Genomic DNA, 18197 nt, shown 5'->3' on the forward strand with positions numbered 1-18197 from the left:
ACATCAGGTTTATTAGATATTTAACTCGTGTGGTTTGATCGAATGAAACAGTTACTGATTCCGTAAAATTTGACTTGAAAATGGATGACGGCTACGATAATCAAGAATGGGGAGAAAGTTCGGGAATGAGAGGGGATTCTGAGATGGGAGACGTAAGTTTTACATGTTTCAGTTGTTGTCTTTACATCAGTATAATACTTTACTTTAAGTGCTTTGGTTAATGAATATTTGTATTTTCGTGTAGTCTGACAATGAGGACCAGTACATGGAAAATCCTGCAGAAGTTTTAGAAGAATGCCTTCAAACGTTCAAAACACAGGACTACATCATGGAACCCGGCATTTTCAATCAACTGAAAAGGTTACTATTGTCATTTCCACTATTGATGAAAGAAGCTAGATTGATGTTTTTTTCCTACAGGTACTTTACAGTTGGTGGAAGCCCAGCCCATGTCATTGAACTACTCTCTCAGAACTACTCTGCCTCAGCACAGATGGCTAATCTAATGGCAGAATGGCTCATCTTAGCTGGGGCAACTATAAATGATGTACAGTCAATGGTAGAAAATCACTTGAAAGAAATGATCATCAAAATGTTTGATCCAAAGAAAGCTGATACTATTTTCACTGAGGAGGGAGAAGTAATATGGACATATATAATATCAAACTTAAGATTTTCCTTCAGTATTTTCATTCATTCAATTATTTATTCAGACACCAGCTTGGCTTACTGAAATGATTGAACATCCCACCTGGAGATCACTGGTTTATAAACTGGCTGAGGAATATCCTGATTGCCTTATGTTGAATTTCACCATTAAGGTATTATTGATAAGAATTAGAATTTTTCTATTTCATAATATGTATAATTTTCGTAATTGACGAATTACTTTTGTAAATTCGTAGTTGATTTCGGATGCAGGATTTCAAGGTGAAATTACGAGTATATCAACTGCAGCTCAGCAAATCGAAGTATTTTCAAGAATTTTGAAGACTTCGGTTGGCCAGTACTCAGAAAGTAATGATGACGACAGGCAAAAACACATACAAGAATGCGCTGTAAGTAGACATGATTATTTGAATGTTGCAATATGGAAGTTGTTATTAATGCTCTGTCAAATTTTGACAGCGGATGATTTGTCATGGGCAACATACTTTCGTGTACAGTGAAGTACTGTTAAATGTTTTGTCTCAAGAACCTAAAGGAGGCCCTTCAATCAAAAGACTATCACAAGAAATTACCCGTCACGCGATTCAATCGTTAGTATTTAAATTCCACTAGGCCGATTTTTTAGATGAAACAATAAGTCATCAAATGCTTTATCATCGGACAGGGGTCACAATGTCACTGCCATTATTATGGGTCTTAATGGGTCAGCAGCGCATCCGCGTGCCAGTCAAGCTTTATCCTCAATGCTCTCTCGCAACGCTTTGAATCCAGCCGATATCACGAATTTGTATAAACTATATTCGGCAACCGATCCCCCACCGGTGGAGTTGATCCGTTTACCTCAGTTTATGGGTATGATATTATTCTTATTTCGTGCGATTGTATAGGCTAGAAGATTTTTATTTTTAAATTCATGAATTTTTGTAGAGCTGCTCCTCGATTCATTGTTTAAGCCTGGGGTCAAGCTTAATCCTGAGCACAAATCAAAATACAACTATCTCCTTGCTTACGCTGCTAGCGTGGCTGAAGTGTACAAAAAGAATCAAAGGAAAAACACCAACCGAGATGAACTAAAGGCCACCATGCAGGTATACTGTTGTTAAAAATGCCAGTCGGATAAGCTAAATAATGTTTATTAATTAGGCTCTCGAAAAGGCTCATCAAGTTTGCACGACAGCAAAAGGATCAACTGAATTAATAGCTGAGCTTGGAACTCTGTATCAGTACATCCGTTTCCCTGTGGTCTCTATGGGCGTATTTCGATGGGTAGAAGCGACTGTGTTAGAGCCCTCCTACTTTAAGTTGAGCACCGAACACACCCCTGTTCATTTGGCGCTTCTCGATGAAGTGGCCGCCGTGAATCCTTTGCTCCACTCAAATATCCTCGACTTGCTTGTACGACTTTTCGAGTCGAGACAGGACGAGTTGGAGATTCTCGTTCAACTGGAAATGCGTAAAATGTTACTTGATCGTATGGTCAATTTGTTAACGCGTGGTTACGTCGTCCCTATTGTCAAGTACATCAAACAGTGCTGGCAAAGAGGTGACACGGATATTTCACTGATTCGGTACTTCGTCACAGAGGTAAATGCCAAACACCGTAGCTTTGAAGTTCCTGTAATAATTTGAATATGATTCCCAAGGTACTTGAATCGATTGCCCCACCCTACACATCCGAGTTCGTCCAACTATTTCTTCCGATGGTTGAAAATGAAGAAATTACTGGTACAATGCGTGGCGATGGTGACGGTGACCTCGTCTCTGATTTCATAGGTATTTATAACATTTTCGACGGGATTTGAATCCTTACAAGTATTCTTAATGAGGCATTCCATTTTTCTAGTGTACTGTAAGGCCAACTACGTCGTGGTTTCCTAATAAAGCGTTACCAATTGTTGGATGTTGCGACTCATAAAAACAAACAGTTTCGTTCGACACGGATATCACTTCCAATTTGTTTTATTTTCATCCTTTCTGTGCTCATAAAAATAAAACGACTGAAATTGCTGGTTATCAAGTGGTACTGCCCGTAGTGTTGGCCTGTGCTGAGCGTGCAAAGTGAACAACCAGAGGTTTGCCTTGAAGCATCACCCAGTTGGTATCGTTAAGGGCTTCTTTTGCTCGATCTACATTTGGAAGGGTGATGAATGCCTGACCCTTCATCCTACCTTCGGTCATTAGGCGAATGTCGAACCTGGATTTAAAAGATTAACTACTTAGCTACTTGTTTCAAACATCAACTGTTTTATGTTTTGTTTTTATTCTTACATGTTTCGTTCTTCTTCTGACGTCCACAAGACATAACGGCCATAGATGTGCTTCAGGTCGGATTCTTTTACGGTTTTAGCCAAGTTCTTCACGTACAGTCGTGAACTAGGAGCGCCAGCCGAATAATTCTTGAAGACAGGAAGAAGTTTGATCTCTGTAAGGTGCAAAGATTTTTTTAAAATGTTCATTGTTTATTAACATGCTAATTTCTAACCCTCATCTTGAAGTTTGTTTATCTGAAGTTTTCTTTTGGAGATAAATTCGTAATCTTCTTCCTGATTTTCTAGAGCTTCACTTTGCTGTTCGTTTTGGCTCGGAGGAAGCGGAGCAAATGTTCCGAAACTTTCTGTTGTTCCTTGTTGCGCTTCGGTTGACTGATCACCTTTGGCATGAAGAACTTCTGAAGATATCTTAAACTCAAGTTTCTTTGCTGAACTTATTTCTTTCTGTTCAAATATTTCTGAAATAGTTTGAACAGTTGGCAATGCAGGTTTCACTTTAGCAGGAATCACTGGTGTTGATGGGTTGATAAGCATTTTCAACTTGTTAGGCCTTTTCAATGGTTTAAGTTTTTTATGTCTGACAGCTACATCAGGAATGACTTCTTTTTCTCCAGGTATAGAAGAATCTGTTTCCAATTCTGATTCTTCTGTATCTTCTTTGTACAACTCTTCCATTTCTACTTCTTCAATATCAGATGGTTCAACTATAACAACAGGATCTTTTGGCACTTGTAGGAAAGGTGGAGGTAAGTTAATACTCTTCATGAGTTGTAAAACTTTGTGATAAAAATCATCATTTCGTAGAAGTTCTGCTGCAATATTGTTCACTATCTGTTCATTGGCAGGAGGATACTTAACACCATTATCCTTGCCAGCTGATTTCGGTGCTGGTAGGTTCATCTGAGGAATGTCTGGCAAGATTGTGAAGTCTGCATATTCTGCAACAATCCTCTTACCTACCACCTTCAGCTGATGCAAGCGAGTTAGTGCAAATGATGCATCCTCATGTGAATTGAACCTTTTGCATCATCAAGTTGAATGAAGAAAACAAATTATTTCTTTCACTTGAATTAGTATTTTATATCTAACTTACTTGACAATAATAGTGCTGTTCCTTTGCCTTCCCTTTGGTTTTTCTTTCCTCACTGCTTGAGCACCAAAATATCGGAAAAGATCGTTCAAATCTCGCTCTGTTAGACATTCCGGTAGACGGCGCACGATCAGTGTATCGGGGGTATCGGGCAATGTAATGCAAGGTTCCATTTCTACTTGTCTATTTGACTACGACTTTACACTCTCTATTAGTTGATTACTTCATTGTAACTCTTTTGAGTCTCTTTTTCTTTTCAATCAGTGCTTACAATTTGCCCTTGGTAATTCCAAACGGATGTTCGTGACTCAACAAGCTGAGGTAAAAACTTGTGTGATGATTTCTTCGAATGAAGCAATAACCGAAATCAATAGAGCAACCATAGAAATGTTGAAGAGGAGATGAATTCGTAGTCCAGTTTACTCTTGTATTTCCGAGCGCAACAAGAATAATCTTTAGAAAGAATTGGTGGCGCTGATGTTGTTAATTTCTAAATTTTCCATTATTGCTGTTTAGGGCTTTTTCAGAGTCCCGTTCTTTACAAGGCGTTCGTTGAATCAAGTAGTAATCTTACCGGTTATATTGACATTCATCCATCACGCACTTACTGCCCTGTACCCTGGGTGTTTTATATAATTTTGAAACGTGGCATATCTATTGGAAACCCAAAACACATCATTTGATCATTAAATTCGTTTTGGTAGGTTATTCCATTTACATGGAGGGCGTTTCTACTTTCAAAAATAATAATCGATGATATTGTAATGAATCTACGATCTACGACTACGATGTTATTGATACAGTTTATTCGTACGAAAATGTCTACGTGCTAGATATGTAGACCATTTTGCGATAAAGAGTTTTCGGGGAAATTGTTTTTGATACTAGAGGTCCTTTCTTCTAGGAATTCTGGCTGGTAATCTACACATGTGTTGATTTCTAAAACTTAATGTTGGTTAATATTCAATGTTTGCATCAGTTTTTTCTATTGAATTCATCAATAATCTTTTTGTAGATAGTTGTGTAATCCCATATTAATATCTTATCATGTTTTTCAATAGGTTGATTCTGCAGAATGAAGAGTACAAGAGTATTAATTCGAGCAAAGGGACGTGGCCTATGCATTGAAAGAGGGTTGTATGATTGTCTTCAAAAGGAATTGTTTGCTGATGTCACACTTCACTGTGATGGAGGAAAGATCCGGGCAAATAAAGGTGTCTTGGCTGCTGCCAGCCCAGTTCTTTGCCATCTTCTTAAGGATTGGCCTTTAACTGATGATCCTTGTGTTATCATGGCTGGCTACACGTAATATTTCAATGATCAAATTTCTGTTTATTTTTTTTATTTTTTTCATACTCTTTCATGAAATATGCAGGTTAGATGAGGTACAAGGACTTATTCGCTACATCTACACAGGACAACTTTCTGCACCTAGGATTCAAGGATCATCCTGGGAAAAGATAATTGGAGATTTCAAAGTGGGATCTCCTATAGAGCATGATGATGATTTAGCAAGCATACATGAATTGACTGATTATGGTGATGCCTCACCAGTGGTAAAGAGTTCTTTCTTTCTTTTACTTAAAAGTATAAATTAATATGATGATTACTTTTTTTTAAGTATGAGCCTGAAGCTAATGGGATATGCCATCTGCAACACCCACAACACCATCCACATCAACATCCACAACAACAAACATTTCACAGCTCGCCAGTGAAAAGTCCAGCTAAGGGTGTAGGTCCAAAAATTGTAGCCGTTACCTCCCCGCGTCCTTTGATCGTACAAGTGCAAAGCCTTACACAACCACCCATGAATCAAGGTCTGGATTCAACCAACGATGTCAACGACATTCCGAACGGTAATATTGCGTTACAAGAAAGAAAATTTCTAAGAAGTGGTAAAAAAACCAAACAAATAATCGATTGTCGAACTTTAATTGGTTAGAGATGACTGTCGAAGAAGGAAACGGAGAACCTTCCCCTGAAGTCGCTGTACCTTCGGTAGTAGGAAGACGAAAGCTTGGACGTGGGGGGAAGGTGTTAAAACGGCTTCAAAGACGGCAACTGGAAGAACCGCGCACGTTAACAGTCGCTCCTGTTTCAGTTGCAACTCTTAAAAAACTCGCGCCTAAAAGAGCGAAGCCTTCCTCTAAATTTGCCCGGAAAAAGTACGTCTGTCCCCATTGTAATCGACGTTTTCTCACTAGAGGAAACATTAAAAACCATTTGCGGATACATAGTCGTGACAAACCCTTTCAATGCTCGATATGCCAAGTAAGCCTTCAAATCGCTGTTTTTTCTAAATCATTATTATTTGGTGAATTCTAAAATCTTTTTCTTCGTCATTTAGGATTTATTTTCTTATCAAGGTGTCTATCAACGTCATTTGTTGAAGCATCGTGACAATAACGAGATTGGTGACAATGAAGTGGCTCCTATGATTGCCGATTCAATCCGCTTGGCTGACGAGATTGGTGTTCTTAATAAAACAGCAATTCATTTAGAAAATGACGAAGAGGAACAGGAACCTAAACAGGATCCCGAAAAAGAAGAAGCAATAAGCGCCGAAAATGATGTTACGGCCGATGTCGAAGAAGAAGAAAATGCTGACTTAATGGAGGATGAAGAAGCTAAGATTGCACTTAAATTGAAAAGCAAAGCAAAGTTAGCAGGTAATATCAACTCTCACCCTTTGTAACTCAACAATAAACTATACCTACCACTTGTAGGTTCATCGAAAACCAATGTATGTTCAGATGAAAAAGTAGATAGTGATCCCAGTTTCGACGATGGTGAAGGGGGGGATGTATCAGTAAACGAAGCGGAGGTTGCGGAGTTTGAAGATGTTAAAGGGAAAACGAATCGGAAAAGAGACTCGGCTAACCCAAAAGCGAGTAAAGAAAAAGTTCCAGCTGGAGGGAAGAAAAGAAAGGAACCCAAAGCGCGAAAAGCCAACTATCATTATCAAGTTATAGAGTGCGATTTTTGCCCGATGCGTTACCACAAATGGTAATATTAACGAAATTTATATGGCACAAAAATAGTATCATGCTAACAAATGTAATATTATATTATAAGGAGTGCCTTCTATATCCATCGTTGCACCCACACAGGAGAGACTCCCGTCATCCCGTGCAGTGTCTGTGAAATGGAATTTCCAAATATCAAAGGTTTGACACAAATTCAACAAGTCAAGTCGTTGTTAATTAAAATCAATATTTTTACGTCTTAAAACTTAAAGCTTTAAAGGAGCACAAGGTTATGGAACATCGCGAATCGATCTTTCCGTGCGATGGATGTGATCGAACATTTCTATCGAAAAGTGCCCTGCTCTTGCATCAGCCTATCCACTCAAACGATTTCAATTATCAATGCCGCTCATGCCCAGAAAAAATGCGGACTTTTAGAGAGCGTTACGTTCACGAGCGGACACATTCGACTACCGAAGAACCCCAGACACCTCACGAGTGCTCTCACTGCCAAAAGCAGTTTAATACGGTGAGTCGATAGAATCACTTGCACTGCGTTTTAACTAATCTAATGTGAATTTCGATAAAAAATTTAACAGTTGGTGAACTTGCGCTATCACCTAAAAGTGTGTGGAAAGGAAACGGATGCCTGAATCGTAAAAAAGGGGATAAATCTGGGTAATCTGAAAGGATCGTCGTGCACTTTCGAAGAGAAAGATCTCTTCGCGATGCATTACCATTTTTTCTAGAAATAATATGATCGTGGAGTCTATTATTATTTTAGGCGTTAACATTCTTTTGTCTACATTTAATATTTTTATTTGTGCACCCCTATTACATTTCCTTTTGCCTTCAAACTATTTCGCATCTTTCTTGATATTCTTAGTTATAAGAAAAAAATGTCATTAGTTTAGAATCATGTGAAAATTGACAAACGCCTTTATTTTTGGCTATCGGAGTCGCTAATAATTATCGAATGTTTAATTTTGGGACGGGGAAAGAACAATCGGGGACATTTTTACATCTTGTAATCGTATCCACAACCTGCTATATCCTCCGTTGTTTAGTATCTTCCCCTTCCATCGTTTGCCTTCATTATGATTGTTTGTTTGTTTTCTTCACCTGGATGATGTTTTTTTTTCTTCTTCTCACACAAGAACGTGGAAAAATAGACTATACTTTAAATGTATATATTAGTAAACGTATTTGATTATTTGCTAGCTTCTACTCGTCGAGAAATTGGTTCAAGGAAGACGGATCATCTTCCACAACAATTTCTTCAAGGCTAGTTGTTTGTCGATTAGACTGACTCATTCCTACAAGAAACGAGGCTTAGTTAATGTACTCGAAGCCGATTGTAAATCCGAGTTACTTGGAATGATTCCAGATTGTTTATACTGCTGGATCTCTGTTTCAAAAGCCTGTTCAAATATAGCTTGTCTTTCTTTGGCTTTCAATACTTGTTTGGACTCGTACTCTCTAACTTTTTGGAGGTGTGTCGCTGCTAGGTGATCTTAAAAATTTGATTTTTAAAAATATACTTCTGTTATATAAGCATGTCAATATTTCATTATCAAATATACTTTTTAAACTTTCCAGCTCAGCAAATTTTTGGTCTTGCAGCAATACAAATTTTTTATCATGCTCCTTGATTTCAGATTCTAACTGAGAATCTTTGACCATATCTTCTAACAAGGCCAAATGCTCCTCAGTTTTCTTCAAAGTTGCTTCTGTTACACCTAAACAATTTAGAAAATTATATAAACATTTTGTTAAAATTTACTTTTCTGAACTTTGTGTGTCTCACTCATTGACTCAGTTATTTTCTGAAGTTGAATCATCATTAAAGATACAGAACTCAGATTGGTTGTTAAGGTAGACACCAAGTGATGTTGTTGGTTGATGTAACTTTCTACTGAAGCAATGGCTTTGTCAGCTTGCTGAAATTAAAACTGTACATTTATCTTTTACCTATAGGGATAAACAATTGTGAATTTTACTGGTGTTTTACCTCTGCTAGATGGTAATTTATATCAGAAGCTTCCCTCATTCTACACCATTGAAACTGGTAGTGGTTGAGAAGGTCAGCTCCAGCATCCAGCCGTACACCTTCAAAATGTTTTCCATGGCGTGATGGAATCACCAGAGGTGAAATTGGTTCAGTTAAACCCAAGGTTCTCAAACTGTTAATACAACAAACATTAATTTCCACAATTATTCTCATCTACACTACCAATTTTCTAAAGTAAATAACCTGCTTGCTAATTCTTCCTGGACCTGAAATAGTTTTTCTCGTAAATTAGCCGGTAGCATAATGACGCAATTTACAACACACCCACTGACTGCAATTTATCACTGATCCATAAAACCACACCAACAAGAAATTTGTAGACAAAATTTCATGCTACAGCTCAATCAACGAATAATTCTATAACGTAATAATAATCCTCCCATGCAGTTGATAACGTTAACTTAAACGAACTTGTTTGCTATTCAACGTTGTTTAGTACAAAAATATGATTAACTACTTTGGGAAAATCTGATTTAACTATTTTCAAATCTTGATTTGATTTGTTATTGCGAACACTAAGAAATGAAAATTGAGACTACGAGCAGACGAAATAAAAAAATTAAGAAATTACTCAGGGCAGGGCCGCCACTTTGGTGAAAACATTTTTAGATTATCAAATAAATTTTTCTAATGCTAAATAATATTTTAGATTTTAGATTTTACCTTTAAAATATTTAATTTTATTATTCATAATATCAATGACAAGATAATTTTAATGTTTTAAAGGATGACACACCCATCTGTTGGTTGTTACCAGAGACCTCATGTTGACACTTGACAGGTGCGAAACGAAATTGACCCAATACACATAGTATTCATGTATCGTGGAAGAAAAAAAAGAAATAAACACGATACATTCCGTTAAATTTCGGACGAGTTGGTCACTACTTCGTGTGCTCATTATTCAAGAGAAAGTCAACCTGTTCTACTGATCCCAATTTCACCAAGTAATATTTGTGTAGGTTTTAAGAGATTTATACTTGTATGTCAAACACCCTAACGGTAATAGTCCTTTCAAAGTCGTAATTAAATTTTATCGTTTTAGGGTATTTCCGTCTATACAAAAGTTTCTGAAGATGGCTGTAGCTTCAGATTCCTTCCGCCTTTTGGCAGGAGAACTTATCAAGAATACAGAACGTTTAAGAGATATGTTAGCTGTAGTGGGTCTGATTGTTGTGGGCAAGGTGGCTGTGGATACCTCTGTAGCATTCCTTAGTGCTGTACGAATTTTCCTACTGTCCAAACTACGTTCCCTCTCCAACTTTAAGGAAAGATATGGACCATGGGCTATTGTCACAGGAGCGACTGATGGTATTGGAAAAGAATATGCTAGAGAACTTGCAAGACTTGGAGTGAATATTATCCTGATGAGTCGAAGCATTGACAAACTCACAAAAGTAGCACAAGAAATAGGTAATTCAACTTTTTTTGTGTTATTTACAAATAATTTTATTTCATTGTTGATTTACAGAGGCTGAATTCCATGTTGAAACACAAGTTGTGCAGGTAGATTTTAGTGGCGGCCGCTCTATTTTTGATAAAATCGCAGAAGCTATTCGTGGAAAAGAAATTGGAATGCTTGGTAATGTTTATTTGTTCATGAAAAAAATATTACTTATCGCCATTTTTTGTAAAATAGTGAACAATGTTGGTGTCATGTACGAGATGCCTATGGAGCTATGTGAGCTTAGCCCAGACGTCATTTGGCAACATGTGAACATCAACATGGGATCTCTAACCATGATGTGTTGGCTAGTGTTGCCTCAGATGTTACAGAGACGCCGTGGAGCGATTGTCAACCTCTCTTCCAGCTCTTCTGTCGGTCCATTGCCCTACATGAATATTTATTCGGCTTCCAAAGTGAGTTCAACTTTGTTTTATCATGAATGACTTCAACTTAAAAGTATTTAAATTTGTACAGATCTACGTGGACTATTTCTCTCGTGCGCTGTCTCATGAAGTTCGTAATTCAGGGGTCACTGTCCAAACTCTTATCCCTTTCTACATAGCAACTAATCTTACCAAGTTTAGTGATTTCATTGGCCGCCAATCAGTATTGGTGCCCAATGCTCAGACTTTCGTTCGAAGCGCCCTATCCACCTTGGGCATCTGTGACCGGACAACTGGGTACTGGTCTCACGAGTTACAGGTATGCCTCTTATTATTTCTCGCAGAACTATTCTAAAAATTATAATACCATTTTGTGAAATTGCCGACAGCTTTTCTCTTGCAATGTTGTACCAACTTGGTTCTGGATCCGCTTCGGTGGAATGATGCAACAGTTTCTTCGACGCGACGCGCTCAAAAAACGCAAATAATCAAGCATCCAGTTTATGATCTATGATTGACTCGCGAACGGTATGTGTGTGCTTATGAGCGTATGTCTGCGTGTCGCTGTAATGATGTAGAATTCAGCTGTGAGCTAATTATTTATCGCGATTTATTTCATAGAATTGTTTAAGATATAACTGAAATTGCTTAATCAAACATTTAGTTTGGTGGACTGGTCTGTTACATTACTGTTACTCGATCAACTGTCAACTACTTCTTTTTGTCTCTTCTCACAGAGACATTCTTCCGCAAAGTTTATATTCTTCCAGATTTTTTGCTCATTCCAATGCTCCCTAATCTAGATTTATTTGTCGTTCTTGAATCTATTTGCACCAATAGTGTCCGATGTTAAAATACAAATCCGTTAAACCATAACCTTGTGAAACGTGCCATTCACTTTTCTAACAAACATAAAAGAATGTTGAAGACAGTTATAAAAGTCGAATCGAATTTTTTACATAAAAATGTTTTAGCAGAGCGTGGTTTCGATCCACGGACCTCTGGGTTATGGGCCCAGCACGCTTCCGCTGCGCCACTCTGCTCTGTCCATAATTTCCATTTTAAAGATAAAAATTGAATAAAATGTACTGATCTCTAGTACGGATAATAAAACTATTTTTTAACTGATTTACATCGTTAACTCACCCTCAGCTTCATCTTCTGAAGGAATATCGCTTCTAGAGGGTTATAGGGGATCCCAGTCTTTCTAGTATGGTCAAATTGAGCCAAATGGGGGAGTCTACCCAAAACAAATTGTAAAAGTTTTTTTTTTAATGAGCTTTATTTATATGAATGTTCTCTTACTCTGTGTAAAATCCGTCCACGAAAAAATAAAGGGATCACATAATAAAATGAGTTTAAAAATTTACTTTTCGCTAAATGGTGTCTTTTTATTAAAAATTTTTAATTACAAAAAAAAACAGGTTTAAAGAGAATTACAAGATTAACTTAAGTTCCAATTTTTGTTTAATTACAATGTTATTTAGTATTTTTAAAAAAATTTAAATCTTTTGAAAAATCGGTGAGCCGTCGAACATTTCTTTGCGCGTTTTAACATGGCGCTTGTGGGGAAACGAAAAGTTTTTAAATCTCTCCCATCCATTTGTAACCTATCCGACCTAAAAATACGATCTTAGTCTCATTAAATTTGTTGTTTCTTCTACTTTAAGTTGATATTATTTTTTCGATTTTTCTGTAAGTTATTCATGTTTTTATAGACCCCCCCCCCCCAATCGTCAATTTCAGTTTTAGTAATCAACACACCCGCTGGGGGGCTATGTCGAACAAAAGTTCCAGCGGTTATGACAAGAAGCCCCCCAGCGGGTGTGTTGATTACCGAAAAGACAAACAATAACAATTCATTTTAGATAAATAAATAAATAATTCCTTCTTTTTATATACATATTTGATTTTCTTAATTTGTCTACACATATGATAATTTTTGCTTTGTAGAATATGTCTTGGTAGCTCGGTTGGTTAGAGCGAAGTGTTGATAACACCGTGAGTTCGATCCTCATCCAAGTCACCCATAATTAGGGGTTCAAGGATGTGCCTTGTAGCGGCATTGTGACTGCGAGGGTATGTCTGTGTGGGTTATAGGACTTATATTATATGGTGTGGTGATGTCATGAAATCGCATAATTTCCCGTGCGACGGGCCGACACGGCGTCATATGACATGATGTTGTGAATCGCCGTCGCTCACATCATATAACTAACTCTGTTTTTTCTTTTATTATTATTTAAGATTTTAAGCTGAAATTAAGTAAAAATATCCATGTGTTTTGTTTAGACATTCTCTTTCACCGAGTTCCTGTACACCGGTAAATATATTTTCTTTAAGTTTGCCTGACGATAATGTGGCTCTAAAATCTAAATTCAATTAAGACGTAATGACATAAGAAACGCCCCTCGAAACCACTCAAAAACCTGTTTTCAGTTTCATCTGACCTTGGGTTTTAACAATCGATCGAATGAAGTAGAGATCGATTATTGTAGAGTCTCACTGTCTCAGCCTCAGACAGTCAGACTGTCAGTCTTGGTCTTGTGCTAGTCTCGGCGCAGTCAAGTCCATCAGGAACGTGGCTGTCTGCCTCTGTAACGAATTAAAGTTAAGTGTTGTTCTATCAAGCTTTTGTTTCTTCCTGGTGTACATTGTGCAAATTAGACGAATGCTGTTGTGGCTGTTCACTCCGGACCGGTACCATAGCAGCTGGCGTCCTCTCATTGGTATAAATCTGAGCAGTTTAGTGCATATTATCTGTGCCATCATTTAACAAGTGTTGAGCAGGCAACTTCAGTTGAAGTCATCATTGGAAGAACAGAAAACACTTTATTTTTCCGATTTATTTCGCTTAGGGGTAAGTGCTCAATTTTGGTAATTATAGATTTGATGATATGGTAATTACTCGATTTATGTGTGTCTGTTGGCATTTTTATAGACGATAATCTGGATTATTATTTATGGATCGGTTGGTCGATGTTGTCGATGTTTACCACAGTTCTTGTTCTGTTGTTCACTTGGAAGAACCGTATGCGCTGGCTGCTGTTGCCCTGGCTCCTGATGCAAATTGCGTCGTTGATGGCCTTGTGTTCGTGTGTGCTATATTCGGGTGTCATGATCCTGTGTTACTACACCTATGTTACTACACCGAGGCCCCCAGCTACTACACTGAGAAGGCCGAATGTTACACAGCCACGTATGCTGCCCCAGTTTACTACACCGAGGCCCACAAGTATTACTCTGATCCAATCTACTACCAGAGGCTTCCGACTACACCAAGGTCCCCGAGTATTAAACTACGACCTGCGCTGCCTACGCTGCCTCCAGCTACTACACTGAAGCTCCAAAGTTCTAAACAACCAAGGAAATTTAACACCACAACCTACGCTTCTCCACCTTACTACACACGGCAACAGCTGTAGTGCTCTATTAGTCACCAATTGCAGTCTTGATCGTGCAACCAATTCGCAATCATGCGTAAATATGCTGCTTTTAAATTAACTTTTGAACCATTCCACATTTTTTAGAATGTTGATTGATAATTTACAAATGAAAATTAATGTTAAAATTTTATTCAGTTTTGCCGTCGTGCTGCTGTTGAGTGTTCCATCGTTGATAGCGGGTCGACCACTGGTGTACCGAACTCCACCAAGGTTGGGTGAGAACTACACGTGTTGCATCACTATCAAGGCGGTGTAATAGCCGTAAGGCTTAAGAGGTGAAACAGGATGACAAAAAGTCGTAAAAAAGGAGAGGGAAAAGGCGATGGAGATCAGTCGAGTGAGCATCTCCGACCCGGCAACTGGCAACAACTTTACTATTTGTCATGAACTGCATTTTTCCGATTCTCATTCATGGGTAAATGTTCCGTTTTTACATGGAGTTTTATATCAATTCTACTTTTTCAATTTGTTAACATGCCACTTATAACTGAATGGTAATATTGAGTTTTTATTTTATAGTTATATGTGGTGTCGTTCTAGTTCTACCGTTGGTTATCGTTTATTGCTGAGTCGACCACTGTTGTAACGATGTCTCATGGGTATGGAGGATACCAAACCGCAACGTCGCAGCCTAACTACACAAGAACACAACAACATACGCAACAACCAGTTACTATACCGAGGCCCACCTGTTCTACATGGTTCTACACCACTAAGGCACAGGAGTATTACACCACAACCTACGCTGCTCCAGCCTACTACACCGAGGCTCCCAAGCACTACTCCACCTGAGAATTCCAGTACTACGCGACTACGTATGCTCCTCCAGCTTACTACACCGAGGCGCCCAAGTATTACTCTGCTCCAGCTTACTACACCAAGGTCCTGAATACTACTCTACACCCAGCTACATACCCACAACTGAGGCGGCCGAGTATTATGCAGTACCTACTTACTACACAGCGGCTTCTCCATCGTACTACCTTGATCTGAATTACTACTCCGAGGTTCCAGTTAACTGCATCATAATCTACGCTGCCCCCAGCTACTACACTGAAGCTCCTATTAACTGCAACACCAAGGCATTCGAGTATTATACCACATTTACGCTTCTCCGACCTACTACACCGAAGCTCCGAAGTATTACTTGCCCCGAGTTACAACACCACTGCAAGAAGACTTATACTAAATCCAAAATTTTTCTTTGTAAATGGAAATTGATCCCTAATGAATATACTTTTAATGTGAGTAATTAGCTTGTAAGATTTCTCAACACCTCCAAGCACTTTTACATTGCAACGTATTCTGATTTTCATTTTATGAGAAGAATGACTGTTGCTTCAGTCGCTTTGAACAAGAACACTCTGATGCTTGGACGAATTTCATTTAGGCAAGTTACGAAAAAGTTAGTTTTTGTTCTAAACTTACTGTTGTATTTTTATTTAACTTAGCGTATCAAATGGATTATAACTGATTCTACATAGATCTTCAAACTCTGTCAATAAATTTTCTAAGTTCCTTTAATACTTATGCATAATTGTAAGTCAATACGCAATCATCTTATTAAAGTCACAATGCAGAAACATGTTAAAAGGAATTGCTTTATTGTCCCACCTCCTCCCACAATTCCACCACATTTTACAGTCACATACATACACATATACACTTAAGTTAACCCGTTGGCTGCCACGCCATACAACCCGTAGGTTGTTTTTCTACTACTCTACGCCCCACGTCAGAAGGATCCATGACCAAGGAGGGACTTGCCATTGCTGACAAGTCCGGGCTGACACGGTGACAGGAGAAGATGGAATGCACAACCTCTAGAATCCATCACCGTATCGACAAGGGGGAAGTCCCTATGGTGCATTGCCTAACAGGCGCCTTACGGCGAATTTTGGTCTGGTGCGACTGTCCGACCCCGCGGCATGGAAACCACGAGACCGAACAGCGCGGCCCGTGCTAAGGAGCTAGGGGAGAACAAAGGCGTGGCAGACAACGGGTTAACTAATACATAACGAAATAATACCAACAATACGATGATCCACGTTGATGACGAGTCTTGGTGCCGGTCGCGATGATCCACGTTGATGACGAGTCTCGGAATTCCATCTTCTCGACGTCTCATCTGAATAAAGACAACAAAATTCTGAGTGACATGCCAATAAAAGTTACATAATACATCAAGTCATCAAGTCATCAAGTCACATAGTACATATAGGTGTACATTGGTCTGTTTTTTTTTGCTATAAACTTTAAAGGCCCGCTTTAAATTGCTTAAAATCAACCTAACAATATTGAGAACTGTATACATAACTAAGCTCACTTGCTAGTCTTTTAAAAAACATTCCGGAAGTATACCGGAAGTAACCACAGCATCTTAACCATTGAGCTGTCGTCAAATTAAACCACATATTCGTGATCTCCGTGAAATTTGAGGTCGATTAGATGTGATTTAAACGAAATCCAAAATTTGGCCAAAATCGAGAATTTTCCTGAACTTTCAGGAAAATTTTCAAAACCGGAAGTACGCGTATGTAAAAATAAAAACATGAACTTTACCACAAATTTAACGAGGATCACGAATATGTGGTTTGTTTGTGCTTCGAATGAATATTTACTGAACTACTGACTGAAATGAGAAAACCGAAAGTAGAAAAAAAAAGCAAAAATCGATAATTTAACAAGTGAGCTTTGTTGGCGGAATAGTTATCGTCAGTAACTACTAAAACATTTCCACACAATAACTGCCGATAAATGTGTAAAGAGATGTGCAAAGTAACTAAAACTGACTGTTTTGACAGCTGAAAATTATCGAAAAGCCATCTAGCGTTAGAAAAAAAAAACGCCAAAGTAACACTTCGTTTGCGCGCAAGATAGCTAGGGACTGATTTAGGAATTCTTATACAGACACAAGAGTTTAGACGCAAGTAGATTATTACTACTACTAATTACTAGTAGATAATCTAAGAAAATAAGTCAATCGTCGGGTACCTTGGCATGATTCCTTGGAGAGTGATAGGCGGACGGAAGCGACTGGTCTAACTCGTCAGTGAAGCAAATTGTTAAGCAGCATAATAAGCAGAGAAGCTAGATGAGTGTGGGTAGCGAAGATAAGGATGGAGCAGAGAGTTGGTAGAAGTCACTCTTCTGTAATGGACAAAGGCCAGCATCAAGGATCTCTGTGCCAGGACCACACAATTCCAATAAAGAAACTGCGTTGTAGATTTACATCGGCGGCTGACTCGCGAAATCCAATGGATCCAATGGTATACCACACAACCTATGAATTTCTTAAACAAAGAACAGAAAAAGGTTTTAACATTGCAGTGAGGCCCATGATACATGATTAAGCAAGAACATAGAAGAACACCTTTACCTCAATCTGTTTTAGGCTTCCTATTACTTGTTTCTTGTAGCTATGAAGTGGGAGAGGCAGGGAATGGCAGCAATAGAATTTCATGACACAACAACCCCAACAAAAGTGTTCAAAGGTGTAAACATCTTTCAGGCAAGAAGGAACCTGTAAAACAAATGGGTGTGAATTTTTAGATTATTTTATTGCATTGATGGATGTTGAGGTATTAAAATCGCAAGGTTATGCTTACCTGGGCATAACAGCTCGCAGTTTTGTCTAAGATGTGAGAGGATGATGCAGATGAAGCTGAGCGTGTGAGTTACAGAAGAGTGGAGCAATTGGTTTTTTAAAATAGGGTCCAAATTTAATCTGATGACTAGACGGCAGGTACATTTTCCGGACATTTTCTAGAATTCCTGATTCCAAGTTAAGTACAAAATTAGTCGATTGGTCAAGTACACAGTGAGTGATAGAAAATTTTCTACTATGTAGTT

The 18197-nt window shown here is 38.3% G+C and overlaps 5 protein-coding genes, 3 long non-coding RNA genes and 1 other non-coding gene across 12 annotated transcripts in view; 5 read left to right on the forward strand and 4 right to left on the reverse strand.

Annotated features, from left to right (window-relative positions):
* The window catches only part of LOC124313621, a 78947-nt gene that overhangs the window by 60568 nt on the left and 182 nt on the right, over positions 1 to 18197 (reverse strand). The window contains exons 2-3 of the long non-coding RNA XR_006910898.1: positions 17954 to 18119; positions 17725 to 17868 (exon numbers count right to left, since the gene is read on the reverse strand). This is a non-coding gene — a long non-coding RNA (uncharacterized LOC124313621). The remainder of the gene's footprint in view (positions 1 to 17724; positions 17869 to 17953; positions 18120 to 18197) is intronic.
* LOC124312975 (negative elongation factor D-like) lies at positions 14 to 2682 on the forward strand. The gene is made up of 11 exons (XM_046777601.1): positions 14 to 152; positions 245 to 360; positions 421 to 640; positions 714 to 821; positions 906 to 1058; positions 1129 to 1259; positions 1334 to 1521; positions 1597 to 1757; positions 1813 to 2253; positions 2313 to 2442; positions 2513 to 2682. The coding sequence occupies exons 1-11, from the start codon at positions 81 to 83 to the stop codon at positions 2545 to 2547; spliced, it is 1755 nt and encodes a 584-aa protein (XP_046633557.1). The 5' UTR covers positions 14 to 80; the 3' UTR covers positions 2548 to 2682.
* LOC124313099 (RNA-binding region-containing protein 3-like) lies at positions 2613 to 4202 on the reverse strand. Its single transcript, XM_046777828.1, has 4 exons — positions 4033 to 4202; positions 3152 to 3957; positions 2938 to 3091; positions 2613 to 2863 (listed from the first exon to the last, which is right to left on the reverse strand). Exons 1-4 carry the CDS (start codon positions 4200 to 4202, stop codon positions 2683 to 2685), a joined length of 1311 nt encoding a protein of 436 aa, XP_046633784.1. The 3' UTR covers positions 2613 to 2682.
* Positions 4215 to 8187, forward strand: LOC124312941 (zinc finger protein 62 homolog). Of its 2 annotated transcripts, none has more exons than XM_046777541.1 (10): positions 4215 to 4350; positions 5091 to 5334; positions 5405 to 5585; positions 5651 to 5888; positions 5975 to 6303; positions 6380 to 6701; positions 6759 to 7038; positions 7108 to 7199; positions 7271 to 7527; positions 7598 to 8187. In XM_046777541.1, exons 2-10 carry the CDS (start codon positions 5105 to 5107, stop codon positions 7649 to 7651), a joined length of 1983 nt encoding a protein of 660 aa, XP_046633497.1. In that variant the 5' UTR covers positions 4215 to 4350; positions 5091 to 5104; the 3' UTR covers positions 7652 to 8187. The 2 variants fall into 2 exon arrangements, with proteins under 2 accessions (XP_046633497.1, XP_046633496.1); XM_046777540.1 differs by lacking the exon at positions 4215 to 4350 and adding an exon at positions 4572 to 4729.
* On the reverse strand, positions 7915 to 9619 carry LOC124313310 (dysbindin protein homolog). Its single transcript, XM_046778167.1, has 6 exons — positions 9253 to 9619; positions 9010 to 9181; positions 8806 to 8938; positions 8582 to 8737; positions 8371 to 8511; positions 7915 to 8314 (listed from the first exon to the last, which is right to left on the reverse strand). Exons 1-6 carry the CDS (start codon positions 9309 to 9311, stop codon positions 8223 to 8225), a joined length of 753 nt encoding a protein of 250 aa, XP_046634123.1. The 5' UTR covers positions 9312 to 9619; the 3' UTR covers positions 7915 to 8222.
* Positions 9828 to 11775, forward strand: LOC124313217 (inactive hydroxysteroid dehydrogenase-like protein 1). Of its 3 annotated transcripts, none has more exons than XM_046778023.1 (6): positions 9828 to 10051; positions 10115 to 10482; positions 10541 to 10651; positions 10709 to 10929; positions 10991 to 11218; positions 11289 to 11775. In XM_046778023.1, exons 2-6 carry the CDS (start codon positions 10146 to 10148, stop codon positions 11385 to 11387), a joined length of 996 nt encoding a protein of 331 aa, XP_046633979.1. In that variant the 5' UTR covers positions 9828 to 10051; positions 10115 to 10145; the 3' UTR covers positions 11388 to 11775. The 3 variants fall into 3 exon arrangements, with proteins under 3 accessions (XP_046633979.1, XP_046633977.1, XP_046633978.1); XM_046778021.1 differs by having other exon boundaries at positions 9828 to 10027; XM_046778022.1 differs by having other exon boundaries at positions 9828 to 10016.
* On the reverse strand, positions 11871 to 11942 carry Trnam-cau. Its single transcript has one exon. It is a non-coding gene; the product is annotated as a tRNA-Met (tRNA).
* On the forward strand, positions 13442 to 14061 carry LOC124313683. The gene is made up of 3 exons (XR_006910986.1): positions 13442 to 13628; positions 13690 to 13759; positions 13841 to 14061. It is a non-coding gene; the product is annotated as an uncharacterized LOC124313683 (long non-coding RNA).
* LOC124313609 lies at positions 14068 to 15515 on the forward strand. Its single transcript, XR_006910876.1, has 3 exons — positions 14068 to 14379; positions 14481 to 14760; positions 14865 to 15515. It is a non-coding gene; the product is annotated as an uncharacterized LOC124313609 (long non-coding RNA).

Source organism: Daphnia pulicaria, chromosome 9 (assembly GCF_021234035.1).
Source record: "Daphnia pulicaria isolate SC F1-1A chromosome 9, SC_F0-13Bv2, whole genome shotgun sequence".
Lineage (NCBI taxonomy): Eukaryota > Metazoa > Arthropoda > Branchiopoda > Diplostraca > Daphniidae > Daphnia > Daphnia pulicaria.